The sequence below is a fragment of the Cariama cristata genome, unplaced genomic scaffold, assembly GCF_000690535.1.
Source record: "Cariama cristata isolate BGI_N322 unplaced genomic scaffold, ASM69053v1 scaffold4144, whole genome shotgun sequence".
In the NCBI taxonomy this organism is placed as follows: Eukaryota; Metazoa; Chordata; class Aves; order Cariamiformes; family Cariamidae; genus Cariama; species Cariama cristata.
Genome location: NW_009614591.1, coordinates 114,536 through 137,510, shown reverse-complemented (window position 1 = coordinate 137,510; position 22,975 = coordinate 114,536). Strand labels below are relative to the sequence as shown.

General features: G+C 44.9%; 1 protein-coding gene across 1 annotated transcript in view; it reads left to right on the top strand.

Annotated features, from left to right (window-relative positions):
* The window catches only part of CPS1 (carbamoyl-phosphate synthase 1, mitochondrial), a gene marked incomplete at its 5' end in the record, with an annotated part of 84,796 nt that overhangs the window by 30,524 nt on the left and 31,297 nt on the right, over positions 1–22,975 (top strand). Inside the window, 4 exons of the mRNA XM_009699474.1 lie at positions 4,356–4,474; positions 16,481–16,622; positions 18,467–18,532; positions 19,878–19,941. Of these exons, the coding sequence (XP_009697776.1) occupies positions 4,356–4,474; positions 16,481–16,622; positions 18,467–18,532; positions 19,878–19,941 (391 nt within the window). The remainder of the gene's footprint in view (positions 1–4,355; positions 4,475–16,480; positions 16,623–18,466; positions 18,533–19,877; positions 19,942–22,975) is intronic.

The following is a 22,975-nucleotide window of genomic DNA, read 5'->3' as shown; positions in this document are numbered from 1 at the left end:
TCCTGCTGACACCTATATTTTCCTGCATCTTCTATATTCAGGTAATGTGTTTGCTGTTTGGTACAATCTTAGCCAGTGTTCATTGCATTCAGCAGCAGGTACATTCCTGTGTCCTGGCACTTCAGTTTGTAGCTAAGTGTTGGTGGAGATCTGGATCACTTTCCTTTGCTTGTTCCTATAATATAATTGTTTGCTAAATATGGGCTAATGTTCAGCCCTGATTTACACTAGTGTAAGTGTCAAAGTTGGCCAGTTTTGGGGATTACCATTGATTCATAGGAAGGGAGGAAGGAAAAAATGAAGATCCTTTTGAGAACTGAAATAAAAGATGATAAAGAATGGCAACCTGCAGTCTGCGAGAACACTGTTTTTTTTTGTAATTGCTGCGTTGGTATGGACTTGAAACTAAAAAAAATTAAAACTCTATGTTAAATTGATCATACAGAAGATCCCATGTTCTTTGAAATAGGCTCAACTTCCCTTAGCGTTCTTTTAACCCATCTCCTGTCACGCTGGACAAATCACTTCATCTTTCAAGGTGTCTGGGTAATGGGGGGTGTTACTGTAAGGGGAGCTAGGGTTTGAAATTGTTTCTTCCTTCAGCTCCACGGTGTTTGCCTGTGTGTATCACATGGTAAATATGGGGTTAGTTACTTTAGAAGGAAGGTGCAATTTCACATTTTGGTTTTGCTGCAGCGGACTTGTCCATCTGTCCATACCCTCTACAAAGAGGAAGGGACAGCTGTATTTTATAGCTCATACTTACTACCTACCTGTTGGGGTTTTTTTAAGATTGCAAACCTTCCTGGCAGGGAATGCCCAATTACTATTTTTTGTGCCGCTGACTTTGTGTGGTGGAGTCTTTACGCCCTTTGTGCTCATGTGCAGATACATCTCATTACATCCTCCACATGAGTGTGGGGAGCTGAAGTTGTGCTGTATTTGTAAAAAGGTTTTCACATAGCTGTTCCTCTTATAAATGGCCTGAATGGAAAGCACAGGATGTTCTATGAAAGCGTGGCTTGTCCAGCTGTTGACTCTCACTTTTCAAGCTGGGGAAATGCGTGTCTTCATAAGTGTAGAACATCCTTCAGCAGCTGTGCTTGGTCTTTATTATAGCTTTTTCTTGTGACTGAGAGAAAAAGCTTGCTTCTTGTCTCTCTGAGTGGCTCAGAGAGCTTTTATGAAAGGTTAATCTTAGCCCCATGTTGACACAGGGGATCTGGGGAGATGAAGGTGAGTTTCAGTCCCACTGAACACTCTGGGTGTTCCCAGCTGGTGGCATTTTCACTGGGAGCTGTCGAAAAAACAAGATCAAGTCTTAATCCCTCCCTATAAAGAGCTGCCTCTGCCTGACACAGTGCACTAATTCATCCCCATTAATAACTGAAGCAAGAGATATCAGTGAGAGGAACTTCTGGCAGCTGGGGCTGCCTCCCTGGAAATCCCTTTCCAGCTTGCTGACATTTAAAAGCCAACAGTTAGTCCCTGTTAGCAGTCAGCTTTGTTTGGAACAGGATGAAGCTTCGTTGTATGTCTTCTCCTCCTCCCCAAGCCCCACTAGTCGTCTCTCCAAGGCTTTCTACTTTTTCTCTCTCCTTTGTCTGTTGGATGACGAAAACAGTAACTGTTCAGGTGAAAGGGAAGGGAGTTCAGCTGCCATTCAGAGCTGTTGCTGTTGTAGTGGAACTCCCTGTTGTAATGTAAAAGGCGGCACTAGGAGAGAGGCTGAAATACACGAGACTTGTTCCTTGGCCAGAGTGGCCCAGTACTGCACGGATGTATGTAACTGCCTGATGAGCAGGGCTGCTCAGGTTGAATTAGATCTTTTCCCGGCCCTCTTAAGGCTGTATACAAGTGGCCTCAGAAGACTTAGGCGGTGGATTGGATCCACGCTGTGTTTCACACCAGAGCCCTGGTCTCTTAGTTGTCCACACTACAGACATGTTTGCACTCATGCTCCTGTCCCCAGGCAGCTCAATACTTCCCTTGGTGAGGAGCGAGGGTGGGACTGAAGGAACAAGGGTGCTGGCCCTAGAGACAGCACGGCCAGCTGAGCTGCCCTCCGTGGCTTGGCCTGGAGACCAGGCTTGCTCCCTGACTCACGGTGTGAAGGCAGTCCTAGAACCCACTTGGCTTCCCAGCGTGGGGCCAGTGTCTGCTGGTGGGACGCTCCTGAAGGTGAGCAGGGCTCTAAAATCACACTGTCTTGCTGTGGCTCCCTCCCCCTTCTTCCACGGTGTGTTTGGGCTCTACTCCTTCATGTAGGTTTGGATAGAGGAAAGCCATTGGAGTGCTGTCCAGGGCCCTGATCAAATCCTACAGGGATTTTCTGCCTGGAAACCTGGTTTGCCCCTGTGGTGTAGTGATTTGGGAGCAAGAACTGTCTCCAAACTCATTCTTCTCTCCCAGTCTCCAGATTTATGCCACAGGGGTGAAGATTGTTTATTTTCTCCGCCTCTCTTCTGATTAAGGAGGGGAAGGCATTTGAGTTTTTTCAGTTTACCTTGAAGATCCCTAGGACTTTTAAATAAAGTGTCCTAAGCAGATTAAGTGTATGTGGTCATGCTACCTGTGTGTGTATATGTGGCTCAGGGACCGCTGACTGAAGGTTGGAGCTCCTCAAGACATGCAAGTCTGCACGTGTTTTGTGAAAACAGAAGAAAAACTTGCTCACGTCCCACTGATGTGGCAGTGTGACCTCACCCTCCAAGCACTAAGGAATCAGGATGGGAGGGACCCCTTACCAGTTCCCTCATACCAGTATTGTACCCAGAAATGTGTGAGAAGCCTAGCCTTGTTATCACCAGTGCTCACTGTGATGGCCCCAGGCTTCTCTTTGCAGGCTTGTGAAGAGCAGTGGCTATTGGGTGCCAAGCTCTAGCTGAAGGTTCCATGTGTAGGAGACTGGTTACTCTAAAGGAACAAAACATGCATTAGAGATTTTCACTGCTGCTTGTGAGCAAGCAGGATGTTCAAGTCAGCAGCTTTCTACCTCTCAGGACAAGAGAATAATTGTGAGAAGGAGACCCAGGCAAGCTGCCTAGGAATCCCTTAGAAAAGGTAGAAGGTGGTGTCAGTATTTTGCAGTGCCTGATGAGAAAGCTGCCCACCCATCCCTTGTCCGTGCAGGTGGTGCCTTCTTGGAGCACAGCACTGCAGTGACCTGTGCGTTTCTCTCAGCTGGCTTAAAGTGTCCACATCAGAGCGCTGAAGCCTGCGGTGATGGTACAATGTTGTGTCCGCAGCTTGAAAGCTCAGAGGAATAATGCTGGAGTCCAATGGACCAAGTTCATTTCTGGATTAATGCTAGGGTTTTCTTTAGTGCCATTGCCCTGGCTTTGTTCCAGGGATGCTGCCCTGCAAGAAAACAATTAAGCGTGGTATCAAATTAATAAGCCTGATTACTTCAGCTCAGCAGAGATACCGTGCTGGTATTACCATTATGGTTGATTATAGGTGTTTTATCAGGAGAGTTGTACCTGTACACCATTGGTGAGACCCCAAAAATATCATTGATAGAAGATACGACTGTATCAAATTGGGGGGCTGTCAAGCATATTTCTTTGAGATTTTCTTTTTTTAATACTGCAGTGTCTTGTAATCTGGTTTGAGTAACACCTCTCTGGGTGCCTTTTCCCCCCATGGTTACAAATAGTTGGATTAGGAGGGGAAAAAAAAAAAATCACCCCCGCAAGATAATGCAGGGGAATTTGAACGATCTAGACATTAAATTCAGATACAGTGAGAGAAGCTAGAGTTATGCTGTAGCTGCGCAGTGTCACCCAGGGTTGGTCTTTCCCTTGCTTCAGAGTTATTTCAAGGCCACATGCTTTGATTCAGCCTTGTATTTCAAGGGTAAATCAAGATTTATGCTCCAAAGCAAAGAGTTCCTTCACAGCTGAGAATCTGGACCTTCCTATTTAATATTTGCAGCTAGGAGGTTGGCAGGGGGTCTGAGGTTTAGGCAACCTGAGTGATGAAGGGTGCAGGTAGAGGAGTTGGCCCTGCAAGCTGAAGTTAGGTGGCTGCAAGCCTGGTTGCCATTAGTTTAAGTTTGGCTGCTGGCTCTGTAAAAAGCAAATTACCTCTCTCTGGCTTAAACAGAAGCCAGCTTTTGGTACCAAAGCACATGGAGAAGTGGTGGTGCCTCCCTACACTGCTTGAAGGGCATGTTTCCTATTGCTGCGGGAGACAGGATTCTGGGGTAGATGAACCTTTGATTTGTCCAGCTTAGTCTACAGTACTTTTTATGTCTTTATGCTATACAGTTGCTGCTACCTATTTGCAGATTAAATCTGTATTTGTGAAGCAAGTATTAAAGGGGCTGTTTGGTGCTGTCCTCTTTTTGGCAGGCCTTGGATAACAAAGTCCCTGTGGATGTCATTCACAAACTCACAGCCATTGACAAGTGGTTCCTGTATAAGATGCGCGGCATTGTGAACATGGAGAAGATCCTGAAGGAAGTGAACAGGTAGGAAAACCCAACAGCCTTGTCCTAGGACACAACGGTCCTTCTGGGTGTCCTTCTGCTGGCAGACCTGTGGTAAACCCTGAGCACAGGTGCCGTCAATGCTGAGAAGCTTATTCCAGTGCTTGGGGTAAGTAACGTTGTCTTGAAACCCAGTTCACTGCCTCACCTGGACTGAGGAAATTTCTGAGAACACTCTTTTTGGTAAAATAACTTCTTTGAGTGCTTCGTCATGTTGACTGTTCTCAAGGATTATGGAAGTTCTGGTTTATTTTGGAAAATCCTCATGGTATCTCTGAGGCTAAGGCTGGGAATGTGGATTGCCTGTAAGGAGTAACAGCAGGGTACGCTCGGGTACCTGGGACAGAGTTAGCCTTCAAACACAGGACTTTCCTGACTTACTACACCTGAGTGTCAAATACACTGCATTTTTTTTCTGGCCTGGCCAGTTGATTTTTAAGCCTTTCTGCCTTGCTGTGATCATGCAGTATATGTTGCCTTTGTACTATGCTTTCAAACATCTATAATTCCAGACATATTTAAATATAAATCTTCTTCTTTCTTCAAGAAAAATGACCATATAAAACTAAGCAGGAAAGATAGCAGTAAATTAAAGCTCTGGGCTGTATTTCAGTATCAGCCCCTTGCTGACTTGAGCTTTCCCTTCATGGTTTACGAGGCTGGGAGAGCCTTCTCGCTGAGTTATGGGCCGTGTGTTGGCCGGCTTTGCTACCCCGGGTACCCGTTGTGTTAACCCCCTTTCACCACACGATGGCGCTGGGAGCGCAGCGTAGCCCGCACAGCGCTGAGGCGCTGGTTCGTTCGTCTGCTGTGGCTGCTGCTGCTGCTTTGACCAGCTGCACGGTTTTAATGGAGCAGCTCTTGCTCTTCCTTGCCCCCCGGAACAAGCCGGATCTGGAGCTAAACAAAAATAAATGTGGAGGGAGATATCGAAGAGAAGGAGTAGCTTGATTATTTACAGAAATCTATTGTTTGGCTGCACAAGTTTTTGCCCTCTAACATCTGTGTCATGTTACATTTGTCTTGAGCGCCTTAAGTATGTATGTGCAGCTCCTGAGGACGAAAAACAATATCTCCAGAATCAAAACTGATTTCCTGATTTTTTGATTTCCTCGCTGTCGGAGTGGCATGCTCTGGAACAATGCACTTGGGACCCCAGAGGTTGGCCCCATCCTCAGCTGGTATAAATCCAGCATCGCTCCACAGGGGCTAATTGTGCCAAAGTGTCCTATATCACTGAGGTTGCATTCCCTTTCTCTGCAGTGGGTGGCAGGTGATAATACTGCTGATAATGTGATCAGTAGCTGGTACCATCCCACATAGTTTTTCATTCTTCTGGTGACTAGGCAGCAGACGGTATAGGCAGCCTGCTACAGAAAGCCCTTTTGCAGTATCCAGCATTGCATTTGTATCATACACAACCAATGTTGTGTCCCTTGTAAATGGGTTCATGCAATTCAACCCAGATTATAGGTGATATAAATTAATTTAGTCTCATTCACTTGTCAGTGCAGATTTTCACTCACTATCCTTACTCAGAGCTTCCCAAGGAAACTGTCTTACCTCACAACCTGCATTGGAGGGAGGGGATGGACTATCTGACTGCGTTATGTTGAAGGCACTTTGGCACAAAGGCAAAGAGCCAGGGAAAAACACTTCTGACTTGAACCAAGAGACTAGTCCAGTGAGCCACATCAGGAAATACATCTCTGCAATAGCCAAGGGAAAGCTAATTGAGTGATGCAAATGAGACTTGGCACACATGTCCTCTTCCTGCAGCCAGCTGTTTCCAGTCCCTGGCATGTCTGGCATGAGTTTTACCTGCGCTACAGGATTATTTCCAGTTGAAAAGAATAAGAGGTGACACTATCATTGCTTTAAATCTTTCTGCTGTTGAAATACAGTTACCAGAACCAGAAGTAGTTGCCCCGTTCCCAGGCACTGTTGCTGGTTACAAGCTCACTCTCTGTTTGGCCAAATCCATCCCTTTTTGTCTCTGGATTGGTTTGAGGGTTCTTTGCCGTAAGGCTTTGGGTGCAGTTGGAGTAACGTCTCTGCCAAGAGTCTTGATTTGCGCCCTGCAGAGCTGTTGTAGAGACTGGTAACAAGGAGATGGCCTCTGCCAAGGGGAAATTTAGAGCTAAACAAGCGGATGTGACAGACAGATGGGGAAGGGAGATCAGAGGCAGGTGGAGGCCTTTATGAGCAGTTCAGCAAGCAGCATTTGCACATCACATGCTGCCTTGCATCTTCACCACATGGAGCGATTCAGAGGTGAGCAGGAGGCCTCACTGATTTGTGCAGGGAGTCTGTTTCCATGCATGAAGGGTTGTATGAAATAATGTTATGGGGGGGAAAAACCTTTCTGACCTATAAATGTTTGTCCATTCTCAGTGGTGTACAGGCAAGGCCAACCATTTGCAGAGACAGTAAAGGTTGGGAAGGGAACCCTCTGCCCCATTTACGTTTGTCCCAGCAAATTTCTTTCCAAAGAAGATTGGACCTGATGTTGGTGAGACTGTATAGTTTTTGTCATGCTGCAGCAATGGCTCCATTTGACTCTGCCTCTGGGCCCTCCAAGATAGATGAAAAATTGTTTTAGTTTATGTGATATGGCTACAGAAAAGCAAATGGCCTGAGTTGAATTGGGGAAAGAAAGCCATTTTGAGAGTCCTTGCCAGAATATCCAGTAATATCACATACACATCAAACGTGTGCCTCTGCTGTTTCTCCTGTGACCTACCTATTTTTCATTTTAAGTGGAAACTTACATTGTGGGGTTTTTGTTGTTTTTTTCGCCAATGACCCTCATATCTTCAGTAATGTAATCATAACTATGTAACCTTCCCCACCACCCACATGCACACACTCAAACAAAACCATATATACATACACACATGGAAAGAGCAAGCACCATCCCATGCTGTCAGTCCATGAACAGGCGATGGTGTATGGAGTAGTTGCAGTGCAACAGGAGATGCTGTTATTTCCCTAGATTTGGCCTTGCCTGTCCCATGAGAGAAAATGGAAGGGAAGGGCCCTGGAGTGACCCCACTGGCTATTCATCACACTGACAGCTCGTGAAGGAGATGGAAATTTGAACAGATCATGTCTAGTTGTCTGAGGCAGTGAGGAGTGACATGTGACTTTAAGGCCAGAGTTATGGACCCAATCCAGAGCAAGTCAGATTTGCAGTAGGGTCCAGTAACACCATCATCCCCAAGAGTACAGCTGAAGCCCAGACTTGGAAGTAACATGCGGGGTGAGTTTGAGTCAAGACACAGGTGGTCTGGGTGCAAGGGAAAGCCTTTATTGGAATTTGAATCTGTTCCTTGACCCTCTGCAGTGAGGATTTGTTTGCACGTGGCCATGATTATTTTCATCTGTTCCTGATTTTGTGATCCCTGAGAACTGTGGCTGTATGCAAGGAGGATATATGACAAATACCATTAAATATAGGTGATGAGGTAGGCAGCTACGGTGAAATCATCACTTATACCCAAGGGATGTGGGGACAAAAGCCTTGTTGAAAATTAGTAGGACTTGTGCTCCTAAGTCTCTTAGGCATCTCTGTAGCAATTGAACCTGGAATTGATTTGCCGTTACTTGGGAGCTCATAGGGATGGGGGAAAAGGAGAGGTAATGAGGTCAAGTTCACTGCTGGGGAAAATCTGAGTAGGACCCAGGGAAAATTGGGCCATCTTGCAACAGGCAGAACTGTGAGTATATTGCCCAAAGAGGAACAATATTGATAAAAGGCTGTAAAGTAGAATTCAAGTGAGAAAAGAGGAGCATGATAAACTCCCATTTTGCAGTTGAGGAGCAAAGCATAGAGATGGTGAGCTTGCCCAAAGTCTCAAAGACAGTCTGGCAGAGCAGTGAACTGAACTCTGCCTTCTTAAATCTCAACTCTTCAAATCAACCTTAATGAAAACAGCAGATCTCCCTTCTGGTGGATACCAAACTAGCCAGCCACTAGCAGTGGGAAATGATGGCACCAATCATGTTTTGACAACTTTATAGTTTGGGGCTTTGTTTTGGAGCAGAATGTGTCCTTTCTCTGTGGGCATTGAGTGAAAACACCTCCTGGCCTGTGGTTTGCTTGAAAGGGGTAAGTGCTGTCCTGAACATTGCTCTTGTCGTTCCTAAAGAGACACAGGTTAATAGAGGGGAAAGTGGGAAAAAATGAGAGGATGCAGACCCACTTCAGCCCAGCATTAGTAGCCAGGTGCTCTGCTCAGTGGCCCATGGAAGAAGTTGTTTATTGCGAATTCTGTTCCGAAGCTCATGTCCTTGGGTCTGTGAAAGGTGTGCTTTGAAAGCTGCTTGCTGGAAGCATGACTTGATTTCAAAACATGACTATGGTGGAGTAGCCACAGAAATACAGGTGCTGGAATTAAAACCCAGCTCCAGCAGGTGACCTGGGAAACAATGCAGGGAGGAAAGATCAGACAGGTCATCAATAACCTGTGCTCTTCCACAGTGGTTGGTGCACACCTCCTCTTCTCAAAAACAGTGTTTCTGCTGACTTGTGTGCTTTTGGGACAGGTCAGAGAGTGTAAGGCAGATCTTGTGTGGGTATGAAGCAGAGCAGGTCCAGTGATGCTAAATGAGGCTGCACTGATTTATACTGTTTGAGGAGCTGTCACTGACATATGTGTAGTACTTGCTTTTAACGAACTGGGAAGATTACTTTTGTCTTCTTTGTGAACTGTGGGGCAAGGAACACTCAGGAACAAATTAGGAATTCAGTACATGAAGAGAATATAATATAAGCAGCTACTCAACACTGTTGTTTGTTGATCTAACATAAGATACTTCCTATTTGTCTTATAGAGCTATAAGTAATAATTTCACAGCTGTATTTTCTTTCAAAGCATCTGTACATTTGTAAAAACACAATATGCATTTTTTCCTTGATACAGAGGATATACAGGCATTACCCTTTAAAAGCCACTGGGGAATCTCCGTAACCGGTATGTACAATACCAGAAACAGGGGAGTCCGTACCATGGCATCCCAGCAAAGACCTCAAAACTCTCTTTTACCGGTATAGAAAATAGGCTTTGAGGAAGCGTCTGTGACCCATTTCTTGGCTGTGTTTTGGTGTGAGCTGCTGCTTCAGTGCATCACTTAATCCTAGGTGTGAGGCACTTAGGTGACTAAGGGCACAGTGTGAGCTTCATGTTACTTAAATCAGGATGTCCACAATGAGATTTATTAACCCAGGGACCTGAATGTTAAAGATGCAGGGCACTGGAGTGATAGTTGTTCAGTGAGTGAGATTTGTTGGCTTACAGCTCCTGCTTCCCTAAACGCTCCTTTGACAGCTTTTTGTCAGTCATCTCATGAGTTTCTCAGGAGGGGAAAAAAAGTAACAATCTGTCTCCTTCAGAAGAGAAGCAGGGAGAGAATTTATACACCGATCTCATTATTTTAATTGTAGCATGTTCAAAATCTTGTAAAACATCAGGAGCAATCAAGAAAGCCACTAGCAACCTTGAAGCAGAGCAGGACAATGAGGAAAAGAGGAAGAATATGTCTTTGTACATAATCCAGCCTGAAATCAAGCAGGCTTTTGAAACCCTTCAGGTCTATGACTACTGAGAAAGGAAGAGCTCTCAGGGCTGGGCATTAGGCATTTTGGTTTCAGCACTTCTTGCTTTTGGTCCACTTTGCTTGCCATAGCAAAACTGTAGTTTGGGCTTAAATCCACACCCTCCAGATTTACAAGGAGCTGAGTTCAGGACTGGTGGGCTGAGCCAGAGTGTGCTCATCTTTGCAGCTCCTATGTGCATGCCCAAGCCACATGAACAGCTGCTGAGATAAACCAGAGGTGACCTGCAGGGGCGAGCCTGTGGACTTACAGGGCAGATGTTAACTGGCGTACTAGCCATGTCCCAAATGCTCCCAGCTCAGGCTTTGGCCCTCAGTTCACAAAATATTCCTGATCCTTTTGACCAAGACTCGTTAATGTGCGCCTAAGTAATACACGGATGGGCATAAACTTGACAACATACCTAAAATGAAGCAGAGCCTGATTTGGGAGACAAGAAAAAGAGTGCTTCTTCCCATATCAAGCTGGGGCTTTCTGCTCGCACATTTATTTAGCGTTACTCCTAGACTGGTGAATCAGATGAAAGCCAGTCAAGTGGAAGAGAGGGCCGTGCTGAAGCGAGCAGGCTCTCCTGATAATTGCAATGCTGCCAGCGTTCCTCCAGTCAGTTAATAGATTTCCCCAGGTCCTCTGTGCCAGGTGAAAATTTCCTCATTAAGGGGAATTTATTCCATTTCCCTTTATCGTTTATTATTGAAGAAGTGAGTGGATGGAGTTCCAAAGATGACAGGGTGGAATTTTAAACAAAAAGCAACAACAAATCAACACTGGAAGCTGAAACGGAGGCACAAGCAAAGTTCGGGAAAAGCTTGTATTGTTTATAAACTCCAAAATGTGCAGGGGACTTTAGCTTTCTGAGGAAGTGAACATCTACATTGTGATTATGGCAATGTGCAAAAGTCTAATTGCTTGATTTTGAAAATCTAAAACTTCTGACTGTCATTTTTCAAGGGTGAATGTTAGGAAAAAGGAGGATTATACGAGTCTGGAATCACGGCTGCTTAATCTTCCCTTGTTTCAGAATTGATTATAAACCAGCAAGAGAGTTCAATCTTTGGAAGACTTTTTGCTCTGTGTTTAAAAAGTGAGTAATGCTCCGGGGAAAGTGGGAGCAGTGATGTAGGACTAGGTCATATGTTTGGGAATAGCCAGAACTGAGAATTTTTTTTCTTCTCTTTTTAGTGCTGGATTTCTGGTGAGCTCTTGGCAGGGTTATTTGCACTCCAGTATTCAAAGAGATCAGCCTGTTTCTGCTCTTGCTGGCTTTAGTGTCTCCAGCAAGTCTAAAGGGCTGTCTTTGAGCAAAGGTGGTAGGAATGCTGGATCTTAAAATCACCTCCCTTTAACCTCTGCATGTCTTGGTTTTGCTCTCTGTAAGATAAGCATGACCCTACCATACTATTTGTACGTTTCTTTATATTTCCATGAAAGTTGACATATAAATGCTAAAAATTACCCTTATTAGCAAACGGAAATTATCCAGGTCTGAAGATGTGTGTCCAGCACGTGCAGAGAGGCAACCTGATTTCCATACCAGTGCTGAGGGTTTGCAGCTCTCTGATCCAGTCCCCTTTAAACGTGGTGGAGCAATTCTGCTGGCTTATTCTGCCTGCCCCTTCTTCTGGTTGTGCCTCTAAATCCCTGGGAGCTGCCCCAGAGGCTTTTGGCAATTTCTCATCTCATGGCAGATTCTGGTTTCAAGTGCTTGGGAAGCAGCACTGCTGGGTGTTTGACTCTTGCTGGTTTTCTGTGACAATATTAAATGGCAAAAGAGTTATATCCCCAGGGCTGGGTTGTCAGTGCTAACCTTTCCTCCCTCGTGGTGAGCTGGGTGTGTTGCCTCCATGGCAGTGAGGAATGAGAAAACCCATCCTTTCTAGGTGCTGCTTGAATAGAGGTTCCCACCAAATCTTTCTTATTAGCCACATTGAAAGCTGCATCTCTTATCTTTGCTTTATCGTGCGTTGGGAGTAGCAGAGGAAAAAATGCAGGGTTTCATTTCCCCTTTAGGTACTCAGCTTTTCTCTTGCACGCCGGTTGTCCTGTACAAAACTGGTTACCTTTTTGCATGGATTAGTAAGTGTCCTAACCTAATTTAAGCTGCTAGCCCAAGGCAAATGAATCATGTCGCCAAATAATCACTGCTTCTCTTCTACCCACCCTGCTGGGGGGGATGACAATGAATGGTATTGTTATAATGAGATACAAAAAAACTGAATTGAAACAAGCTGCAAATGAAGGCAATTTTCTTTCTCTGTCAGTAATCAAATGACAGCCAGTTATGTGTGTTTCTGAGGCAGAATGGAGGGAGAGCAAGGGAGTAAACGGCACTGAAACAGGCTCATTTTCTTGGGGTCATCAGGTCTGCTCACTCATACTTAGTGAATGCTGAATCTAGGAGAGAAATCTAACGTGGCTGCATTCTTCTTAATAGCCAGTGACAGCTAGCAACTGTTTTGCCAGAGAATTGGTGGATTTTGCTTTGTTTCCTCCTGTAAAACGCCCATCCATGCCTTCGGTTCTGGCATTCGCAGTTTGTGCAAAAAGTCCTGCCTCTGAGCTGAGATCAGAAGGTAGAAAGGGCTGAGGAGAAGCAGAGGAGTTTTGTGGTGGAGGCATTAGTGCATGGGAAGCACAGACTTTAATGTACTCTGGTGCTGCAAAGCGGGTCTTATTTTGGGAAGTCTTTCTGCACACAGAATTAAATCCAAAACCTGGGAAGCTCAACCTGCTGGATTAGGCAGGACTGTTTCCCTCCGACACTAGCAAAAAGCAGGATCTGCTGGAGTAAGGAGGGTGAAGTGGTGGAGGGTTGTGGAGAAGATCAAGCGTGTAGGTGATACTCCTGCCTGGAGTCCCCTGAGGGCCGAGCAGGCTGGTTGTTAGTGCCAGGCTGGGACACAGCGCAGAGGACAGCAGTCGCAGTGGGCATTTCCTTTCTGCCAGTCCTCGCTAGCTCTCTGCTATGCTGTTGTAGGCAGGTGGAGCGCTATGTTCTCATATTGCAGGGGAAGGAGAGGTGGCATTGGGGGATTCATAGAAGAAAACCCATCTGCCCAGGGATCTGAACGCAAAAGTTTCTGGTCCCTAGTTCTGTGCTGAGAACAGCTGGTTTGACACTTCTGTGACTCTCACCTGTTTTACACTAGCCTGGTTTCACCAAGGGCAGCAGAGCTGCTCTGTGCCTAAGCCAGAGTGGAAAATCCAATCCAATGACTCTTTCATGCTTCAGCTTCCTGACACATTCCGATAAAGCAGCCTTATCCCTCTCCTCCCCACTCAAACAACATAATGCTATTTATTTAAAAATACCATCAAGCAAAGGACATAATTCAAAAGATCTGATTTAGGAAAATTGCTTGTTTGTTAATAATTTCCTTTTTCCTGATTCAGAGCTTGCTTGCTCATAAAATATTGATTTATTGGGCAGGCAAGGATGCTCTTGGCAATGAAGATGAAAAGCAGAAGTGCTGATAAAAATACATAGGCTTTTTTTATGTTTTTGCAAAAGCTTAGCTTAGAAAAGGTAGCTTAGAAACAGAGAGAAGCAGAAACTATAAGGGCTATAGGTGGAGTCAAAACAAAGTGAAACAAAAATAGTTGTGGGAGAGAAAAAAAGTGGAGGGAATAAAGGTGGAATGGAGAAGATGAAAAAAGCAAAATGGGCAAACTGTTGAGCTGCAGAGATGGCCGGGGAAAGGAATGCATTTGAAATAAACAGCAAAAAACTAGGACTCCTGAAAGGCAAAATGAGGAGAACAAGAACATGGAAGTATTGAGAGACTCTTACTGCAAATATGAAATCAAAAAACGTGCCCCTACTTTACCCTGTATATCCCTCTCTCCCTATTTTCATAATGCAAGAAGCAGCACAAATTATAGGGGAAAAAAGTATACTTGAGACTATCAGAAGGAAAAACTTACCTTGCATGTGAGCCTCTGAAGGTCATTTCTACTATGTAACTCTGAAGCCAGATGCTTTTTCAAAAGACTGGCCATTTCTGAAGGTAGACAGAGCATCCTCAACTACAGAAAGAAGGGCTTGTGTGGGACAAACTGTAGTGTTTTGAAGCAAGTTGTCCCCCAGCTCAGCAAGGTCAGGGACAGTTATGCCTCTGAATGGCTTGTCCCAGAGCTTCAAGAATTTCATGCCTTTGTGTGGAGTGGGCAGCTGCAATGAGGGGCAGGAGATGCAAGTACGCACATAATTATTGATCCAGCCCAGTCTAGTGAGGCCTATATTTTAAAATGTAGACTGGGAGGAGGAATGTAAGGGAGAGACAGAGTTAAAGTTTGGGCATGGAGATGTGGGGATACTAAATCCAAGAAAGGAATCACCCCAAGTCCTTCACGGAGGCTGTAATGGTAAACGACCATACAGTTGTTGTGGATACAGTGACCTTGTACTAGCCTGGTGGAGAATGCTGCCTAGGAGGTGATGGACCTCATCATAAGTCAGTCACTCATAGAATCATAGAATGGTTTGGTTGGAAGGGACCTTAAAGATGATCTAGTTCCCACTCCCCTGCCATGGGCAGGGACACCTTCCGCCAGACCACGTCACTCAAAGCCCCATCCAACCTGGCCTTGAACACTTCCAGGTATAGGGCATCCCCGGCTTCTCTGGGCAACCTGTTCCAGTGCCTCGCCACCCTCACGGTGAAGATTTTCTTCCTTTATATCTCATCTAAATCTTCCCTCTTCCAGTTTAAAGCCATTGCCCCTTGTCCTATGACTATATGCCCTTGTAAAAAGTCCCTCCCCAGCTTTCTTGTTGGCCCCTTTAGGTACTCGAAGGCTGCTCTAAGGTCTCCCCAGAGCCTTCTCTTCTCCAGGCTGAACAACCCCAACTCTCTCAGCCTGTCCTCACAGCAGAGCTGCTCCAGCCCTCGGATCATCTTCGCGGCCTCCTCTGGACTTGCTCCAACAGGTCCATGTCCTTCTGGCGCTGGGGGCCCCAGAGCTGAAGGCAGTACTGCAGGGGGGTCTCACCACAGCAGAGCAGAGGGGGAGAATCCCCTCCCTTTACCTGCTGGTCACGCTGCTTTGGATGCAGCCCAGGACATGGTTGGCTTTCTGCGCTGCAAGTGCACATTTTTGGGTCATGTTGAGCTTCTCGCCAATGAACGCCCCCAAGTCCTTCTCCTCAGGGCTGCTCTCAATCCATTCTCCAACCCAGCCTGTATTTGTGCTTGGGATTGCCCTGACCAAATGTATAGGACCTTGCACTTGGCCTTGCTGAACTTCATGAGGTTCACACAGGTCCACCTCTCAAGCCTGCCCAGGTCCCTCTGGATGGCATCCCTTCCCTCCAGTGTGTCGACCGCACCAGACAGCTTGGTGTTGTTGGCAAACTTGCTGAAGGTGCACTCAATCCCACTGTCCATGTTGCCGACAAATGTGTTAAACAGCGCCGGTTGCAATACTGACCACTGAGGAATGCCACTTGTTGCCGCTCCCCACTTAGACATGGAGCCGTTGACCACGACACTCTGAGTGCCACCGTCCAGCCAATTCCTTATCCATCGAGTGGTCAATCCATCAACTCCATGTCTCTCCAATTTAGAGACAGAGGTGTCATGTGGGACAGTATCAGATGCTTTGCACAAGTCCAGGTAGATTGTGTCAGTTGTTCTTCCCTTATCCACCAATGTTGTAACCCTGTCATAGAATGCTACCCTTAGTGAATGATTTGCCCTTAGTGAAGCCAAGTTGGCTGTCACCAATCACCACCTTATTTTCCACGTGCCTATGCATAGTGCCCAGGAGTATCTGCTCCACGATCTTGCCAGGCACAGAGGTGAGACTGACTGGCCTGTAGTTCCCCAGGTCTTCCTTTTTTCCCTTTTTAAAAATGGGAGTTATGTTTCCCCTTTTCCAGTCAGTGGGAACTTCCTGGGACTGCCACAGCTTCTTGAATATGATAGGTAGTGGCTTAGCGACTTCATCCACCCATTCCCTCAGGACCCGCGGATGCATCTCATCAGGTCCCATGGACTTGTGCACCTTCAGGTTCCTCAGATGGTCTTGAACCTGATCTTATCCTACAGTGGGCAGTTCTTCATACTCCCAGTCCTTGCCTTTGCCTTCTTTCCTGTCTCAAAAATGCAAGGAAAGAAAGTGTTTCACTTGCTAGCATCAGCAGTCTGCCTGTAGACTTTACCTTATAGGTGTTTGTGGGGGGCATCCAGTGCAAAAAAATCTTTTATGTACAGGGATTATATAGCTTAGCTGGATCTTCTTCCTTTTCTTGCCTTTATGTGCATGATCCTGTAGCGACTCCATGCAGTATGGAAGACACGAGCACTCATATATCTTTTAAGTATTCCGGTAAAGCCTCATGCAGAGGTGTTTTTCCTATTTAATCCCAGGGAAACAGTTCCAGAAGAGACACTGAGGAGAGCAAAACAGATCGGGTTCTCAGACAAACAGATTGGGAAATGCCTGAGGCTGACTGAAGTCCAGTGCCGTCAGCTGAGACTGAGGAAGAATATAGTGCCCTGGGTGAAACAGGTACGTGAGAAACATCAGTGTTCGTGGTGGGGGCTTCTAGGAGTTCAAGGAGCAGGAGACCTCCAGGTCCTTAGAAACAGCTGATGTAAACAAAGTGGAACCCCTGGCTCTGTTAACATCGATGGGAGTTTTGACATTGACATTAGAGAAGAACAAATTTCACCCACATAGCTGTTACTTCTGCACTGCAGGCATCAATGGAATGACATGAACATCCCCAAAGACAGACTCTGTTCTTGTTCGTATTCTGTGTGGCTGAGGGGGAAATGCAGCTGTCTGGCTTCACAAAAAGGCTGAGAATGCTGACCCACCATGGTGTGACCATGAAAACTGTAATATGTCTTATCTCTTGGTACTAACTTTTAGAGGCTAATACTTTATTTGAAGTATGCTATTGTTATGGGTTCATTTGGTATTCATTGTGATAGCACGAGCTAATGAGCTCATCTAGTATTCATGGCAGTGTCACGAGTGCTTTGCTAGGTGTTCTGCTGCATTTAAGGTATGTTAGTATTAAACTGCCACCAGCTGTTTGTTTGGCTTTTTTTTTTGCCTTTAAGGACAAAATAACCAACCCAAACTACTGAACGTTTCTGAAAGAGCCCATCTGTATCCTCAGGCCCAGTTCCAGGTGCCAAAGCTCCTTCTGTTCCCCAGCCGCTGTTTTCCTTCTATGTCCTCACCTGGCCTGCAGAAATGTGCCTGGTCTTGCACTGCATTCTTTTGGCTGCATATGGCACTGCAGTGCTGGATTGATTTGTGTGCCAAGGTACCCTTAATAAGGTCATTCTACTTATGCCTCCGTTTGTGGCTTCAAAGCATATGTTTCTTCTTGAGCCATGAAGTACAAGTTGCAGTATTAGCAACAGTAATGAGCAACAGACACTTACATAGTGCTAATGATGTAAGGTCACATTCTTCATTATTCACAAGGATTTGGACAGCCAGTGGGGATTCCTGAAAATACTTAAAGATTGGACAGATTTTTTAAATGGTATAGCATGTAAAAATTCATGTCAGGACTGCTTTAATATTGTTCCCTGTTAAGTATTCTGTGTAGAAATGTTTCAGCTGTTCATTCAGGGATCTTCGGCAACCGCTGGTGACCTAGATGAACTAGTTACCATGTCTAACATGCAATAAGTAGTTGACACAAATAGTTTGTGAACAGCCTAGTAGGCAAATTATTCTTCTGGGCTCTCTGGTGACTAATTACATGAGAAACTGTTGAAAACTACATATAAGGGGTGATTGAAAATCACTTTTGCTTGTATACCATTTAATTGTCAAAGCATGAGTTATATAGTAACATAGGTAGGTAGTACCTGCACTGCTGACTGCTACCCAGCGTGATCTCAAAGTGATATGTGTGCAAGTTTGTATTCAGTGTGGGAGTAAGATGGGGTCAAGAGTATAGGGTGAAGATCCAGATGGCGCAGCTAAAGAGGACGGGAGACCTGGAGGAGTGGAGATCTCTGTTATTAATGCTGCCAAACTAACTAGAGAATGAGGGCCTTGGCAAGAAGGGATGGATGGAGAAAGTTCCTGGGCTGTGAAGGTGTTTTACCAAAGAGGTGCAGAACTAAAACTGTAGCTTAGAAAAAGATGGTAGACTGTCCTGTTGACTGAACTGTAAGGTCTGGGGGGAAGGCCAGGCATATGCTGCATTGCCAGCACATGACAGTTCAGATCACCTCCTTTTGAGGAAAGACATGATGAGAAAGTAATAGGACAGAAAGAGGAGTAGGAAAGGAAAGTGGGAAAAGAAAAATCCCCAAACACCTGCATGTAAGAAAGATCTTGCGCTGGCCAAGTCACAATCTCTCCTTTTCTTCCCCATACAGATCGACACACTGGCAGCAGAATACCCAGCGGTAACTAATTACCTCTACATCACATACAATGGGCAGGTAGGTACATTTGGAAACAACAGTCTCGTTGCTGTCTAGTTTGATCTCTTTCCCCTGTGGTGTGTTATTTCTGGAGATCTCACAGATGTCTTGGTCTCTGTAGCAATTATTTTGGATGGTGTTACATTCAACAAGACCAAGTGCCGGGTCCTGCACTTCGGTCACAACAACCCCATGCAACGCTACAGGCTTGGGGACGAGTGGCTGGAAAGCTGCCCGGCAGAAAAAGACCTGGGGGTCTTGGTCGACAGCCGGCTGAACATGAGCCAGCGGTGTGCCCAGGCGGCCAAGAAGGCCAACAGCATCCTGGCCTGTATCAGAAACAGTGTGGCCAGCAGGACTAGGGAAGTGATCATCCCTTTGTACTCTGTGCTGATGAGGCTGCAGCTCGAGTACTGTGTTCAGTTTTGGGCCCCTCACTACAAGAAGGACATTTTGCTGCTGGAGCGTGTCCAGAGAAGAGCAACAAAGCTGGTGAAGGGCCTGGAGAACAAGTCTTATGAGGAGCGGCTGAGGGAGCTGGGGTTGTTCAGCCTGGAGAAAAGGAGGCTGAGGGGAAACCTGATCGCCCTCTACAACTACCTGAAAGGAGGGTGTAGCGAGGTGGGAGTTGGTCTCTTCTCCCTGGTAACTAGTGATAGGACAAGAGGAAACGGTCTCAAGTTGCAACAGGGGAGGTTCAGGTTGGATATTAGGAAGAACTTCTTCACTATAAGAGTCAAGAGGCACTGGAATGGGCTCCCCAGGGAGGTGGTGGACTCACCATCCCTGGAGGTGTTCAAAAAACGTTTAGATGTGGCTCTTCGAGACTTGGTTTAACGGGCATGGTGGCATCAGATATACAGTTGGACTTGATGGTCTTTGAGGTCTTTTCCAACCATAATGATTCTATGATTCTATATAGTCCCCTTACAGTAGGCCTCAGACTTTCTCTTGCTGAAATACTGATCCAGTGCATTTAGTGTTAATGCCCCTGTGTTGTTATGATCCTGTCCTATGTCATCTGTACTTGTATCCTCTGTGCACAGGTCAGGTGCTGGGAATGTAGAACTCAAGTTTCACTCATCTCATCCTAGCATCCATTTTTATGTGAAACTTAACAGCTCTTTAGGCTGCTTGAATAGCCGAATCAGAGGTGCTGTGTCTCCTTTGGTTTGGGTGCAGCACCACTAATTCCAGTAGAGTTGCACTTGATTTTGCACTGCAGTAAACAAACTCAGCCTTGAGCCCTGAAGGATCAGACTGTTGGATATGGGCTGAGCACCAGAAACTGGTTATTCTGAAAAGCATGGAGTTAGATGCTGTGGAGTACAGATCCTAATGACTTTTCTGCCTTCCTTCTCAGGAACACGACGTAAAATTTGATGACTGTGGAGTGATGGTGTTGGGCTGTGGACCATATCACATAGGTAAATCTTTCTTATAACTCCTCTGTTCTCCTTGCACCCTGGAGCCTTCTTTGGATATTCTTGTGGTTCATTTGTTTCTCTTCTCACATGGTGACAAAACGCTCCAGAGCATAGTGCACAGGACATCAATTGCTAACATGAGGTTTCCCTTTTACACTTGCTTGGAGACTTCATTTCACGCCCTGGAAAAAACAGGAGAATTTTATTACTTCTCACTTGTTACTTGGTTGTGATTTCCGCAAAGTTTTAGGGAATTTTTTTAATCTTACTTTTTGCACATGTTAAGGTCTTGAGAACCTGATACCTTGTATGGAAGTTTGTTGCTCCCACACCTATCTTTTATGTTTAATGCCAGCTCATGACTATGTTGTTATATACTATGCATTTTACTACTGTAAGTACAGGTGACCATGAAAATATTTTGGTATCTTCAGCTGCTTTTGTATAAGCAGTTCTCTGTATGCTGTTTTTTCCACCCACTCAGATGATTATGCAGCATAAGCTTTTCCTCATGGCTATGGGTATTGGGTAGACAAAGTGCTGAATTCTGTATATGATGACTTTCACTTTTTCTTTTCATGGATTCTTCCAAATAGCTTGCAATTATTGACAAGAAAAAAATTGCTTGTTATTCAGAAATATTTTTGCTCTGCATCTCACAAGTAGTAGTGACGGTTTTTGAAAGCTGAAATTTAAAACTGCATCCATTTGTTTTGCTTGGATGGACAGGTCACATGCCACACTGCTGTTGCTGTTTGTAGGATGTGTCTTTTTGATCTCAGTTTCTAATATGGATGTTGAGATGAGTGAAATCAGGAGGAACACTCCATGATTATGCTTATTTATTGTGAATGCTTCTGCCAGTCAACATGCTGTGTAGCATGGTTATGAAAAATGAACATTAAAAGGATGGCAGTGTTGTTTAATAATTTGATCAAATGTATGTGGAAACTTCTTGCACTGTTCACCTAAAACTCCTAATTGCTTAGGTCAGCCATACAGGTCTGATCTTGGTCTTACCAGTTCTGTAGCTTTGATTAGATCAAAACAATCTTTGGAAGAAAGTGCAACTAAATAAAGGCTGCTAAAAGAAACCATTACTTCCACCTCTAAAAGATGGGTTGGTTTTTTTCCCTAGGTGCAATAGCCAAGTTGATTTCTTTTTTTCTTTTGTTATCCTTTGAAGGCAAGTAAGCAGCGTGCTTTTCCTCTATGCTTTCAGAATTGTAATCATAATTCAGTGGGATCAACTTAGTGTTCCCTGTGGATTTACATTTACAAAACAGGAACAGGTCAGAAAGGGCTAAATGATTTGGATGGAAGTTAAACATGTGAGCTTTTGTTGTTGTTTTTTTTTTTTTAACAAGATTCCTATTTCCTTTGTGAAAACTGAGTTTTGCATTAAAAAAACCTTAGGAATTTTATTTGAAAATATTTTGTAATATATTACAGGAAAAACTTGAATATGTTGACATTTTTGCAGAGAAATAAAATTATTTGGGGGACGTGTGAGTGTGAGGTCATTTCAAAAGTCATGCTATACTCTGTATTTAAAAAGAAAATTATCCAAACCGAAGAGTCTTTCTTTGAAGTTTTCTTGTTCTTGTTAACTAATATGCCAAATAGAAACATGATGTGAATCAGTGCAGTTGCACACTTGAACTTCAGAGCTTGCTTTGATGCACCTTTCATGCACACGTAAAGGCCTCTGGCGCACTGAGAGCCTGAGCTGCAGCGTGTGACCTGTGCTCCGTGGGGATATTGCTCAGATATTCAAGGCGATGCTTGCTCTTCACTTGCTGCCAGATGTATCTCCTATCCTGGGAGAGGGGGTTTGTTTGCGTGAAAGTCAGCCCTGAAAGCAGTATAAATAAGCTGTTCCACCAACTGCACGGACCAGCAGATTGCTCTAAATTTTAAGGTTTGCACGTAGATTCAACGTGATTGAAACCTGAAACTGAGTTCAAAAACATGCCTGCATTGATGTAGTAATTATCTTCTGAGGAGCAGTGTCTGGTTATGTTACAACAGTCATTACTAGTATTACTAGTTATTTGCTGTCTTCCCTTTTTTCCCCACTGTTTGGACATGACCATTACTGGATGTGGCTGGAATATACTTACAAGTGTTCAGCTGTTTTCCCAGGCTGTATCCAAAGCAGCCAGATGGGGACTCCATCTCTAAAGCAGCCAGATGACCATTGTGTCCCAAAGCTGAGGTTTCTTACGTGTGTAAGAATACCTGAATAATGGAAGTGGAATACAAAAAGCGAATGAGCATCTCATGACCCTTCTGGGAAACATCCAGTTTCAGATTTGATTTCCCTCTCTTTTCTGTGGGGTTTTAGCTGGGGCCTAGGCATGTTTTGAGGTTCCTGTTTGACAGAAGTAGGGAAATAAATTGTGTGCCTGTCAGTGAGTGATCTCTGACAGCCATCTGCTTGTGACTAGGTGGTGGAGGCAGCAATTAAGTACAGCCTGAACTTCCAATGTATCTTGTCACACAATTATGTATAAAAATAATGATATCAGTGGTTAACGATCATGTAATGACTGTGAACACACCATGATGAGGCCAAGGTTTTCTTGTAGACTGTAAACATAACCATTTAATGATTTTTTTTTAATATGCATCATCCACTGTTTATGGTACCCCTCTTAGATGTTTGAGCATAGAAATTTATGGGAGAGTAGCTGTTAGCGCAAGTCTGGACTCCAGTGTTGCCTGAAGCCTGCAGCGTTGCCCAAGTCGTGCAGCTTGCCCAAGACGAAGCACCAAGTCCTGGTGCTCACCCAAGCACCAGGTGACTCCCTCTGTGCCTCGTTCCTTCAGAGGTAGCCACAGTGCTTACTCAGGGTTCAAGACGGTAGGACATACTTGCCCCACAGTGTTGCATAGTCACTGTGGCCTTTAAACCAAGATAAAAGGATCGCAGAGTGGCTCTGAAAGTGTTGTTCTACTAATTTGCCTTATCTAGAGTCAGTGCACAGGAAGGTCAACCCCACTGAGTTGTAAGTTTTCTGTGTTAGGTTAG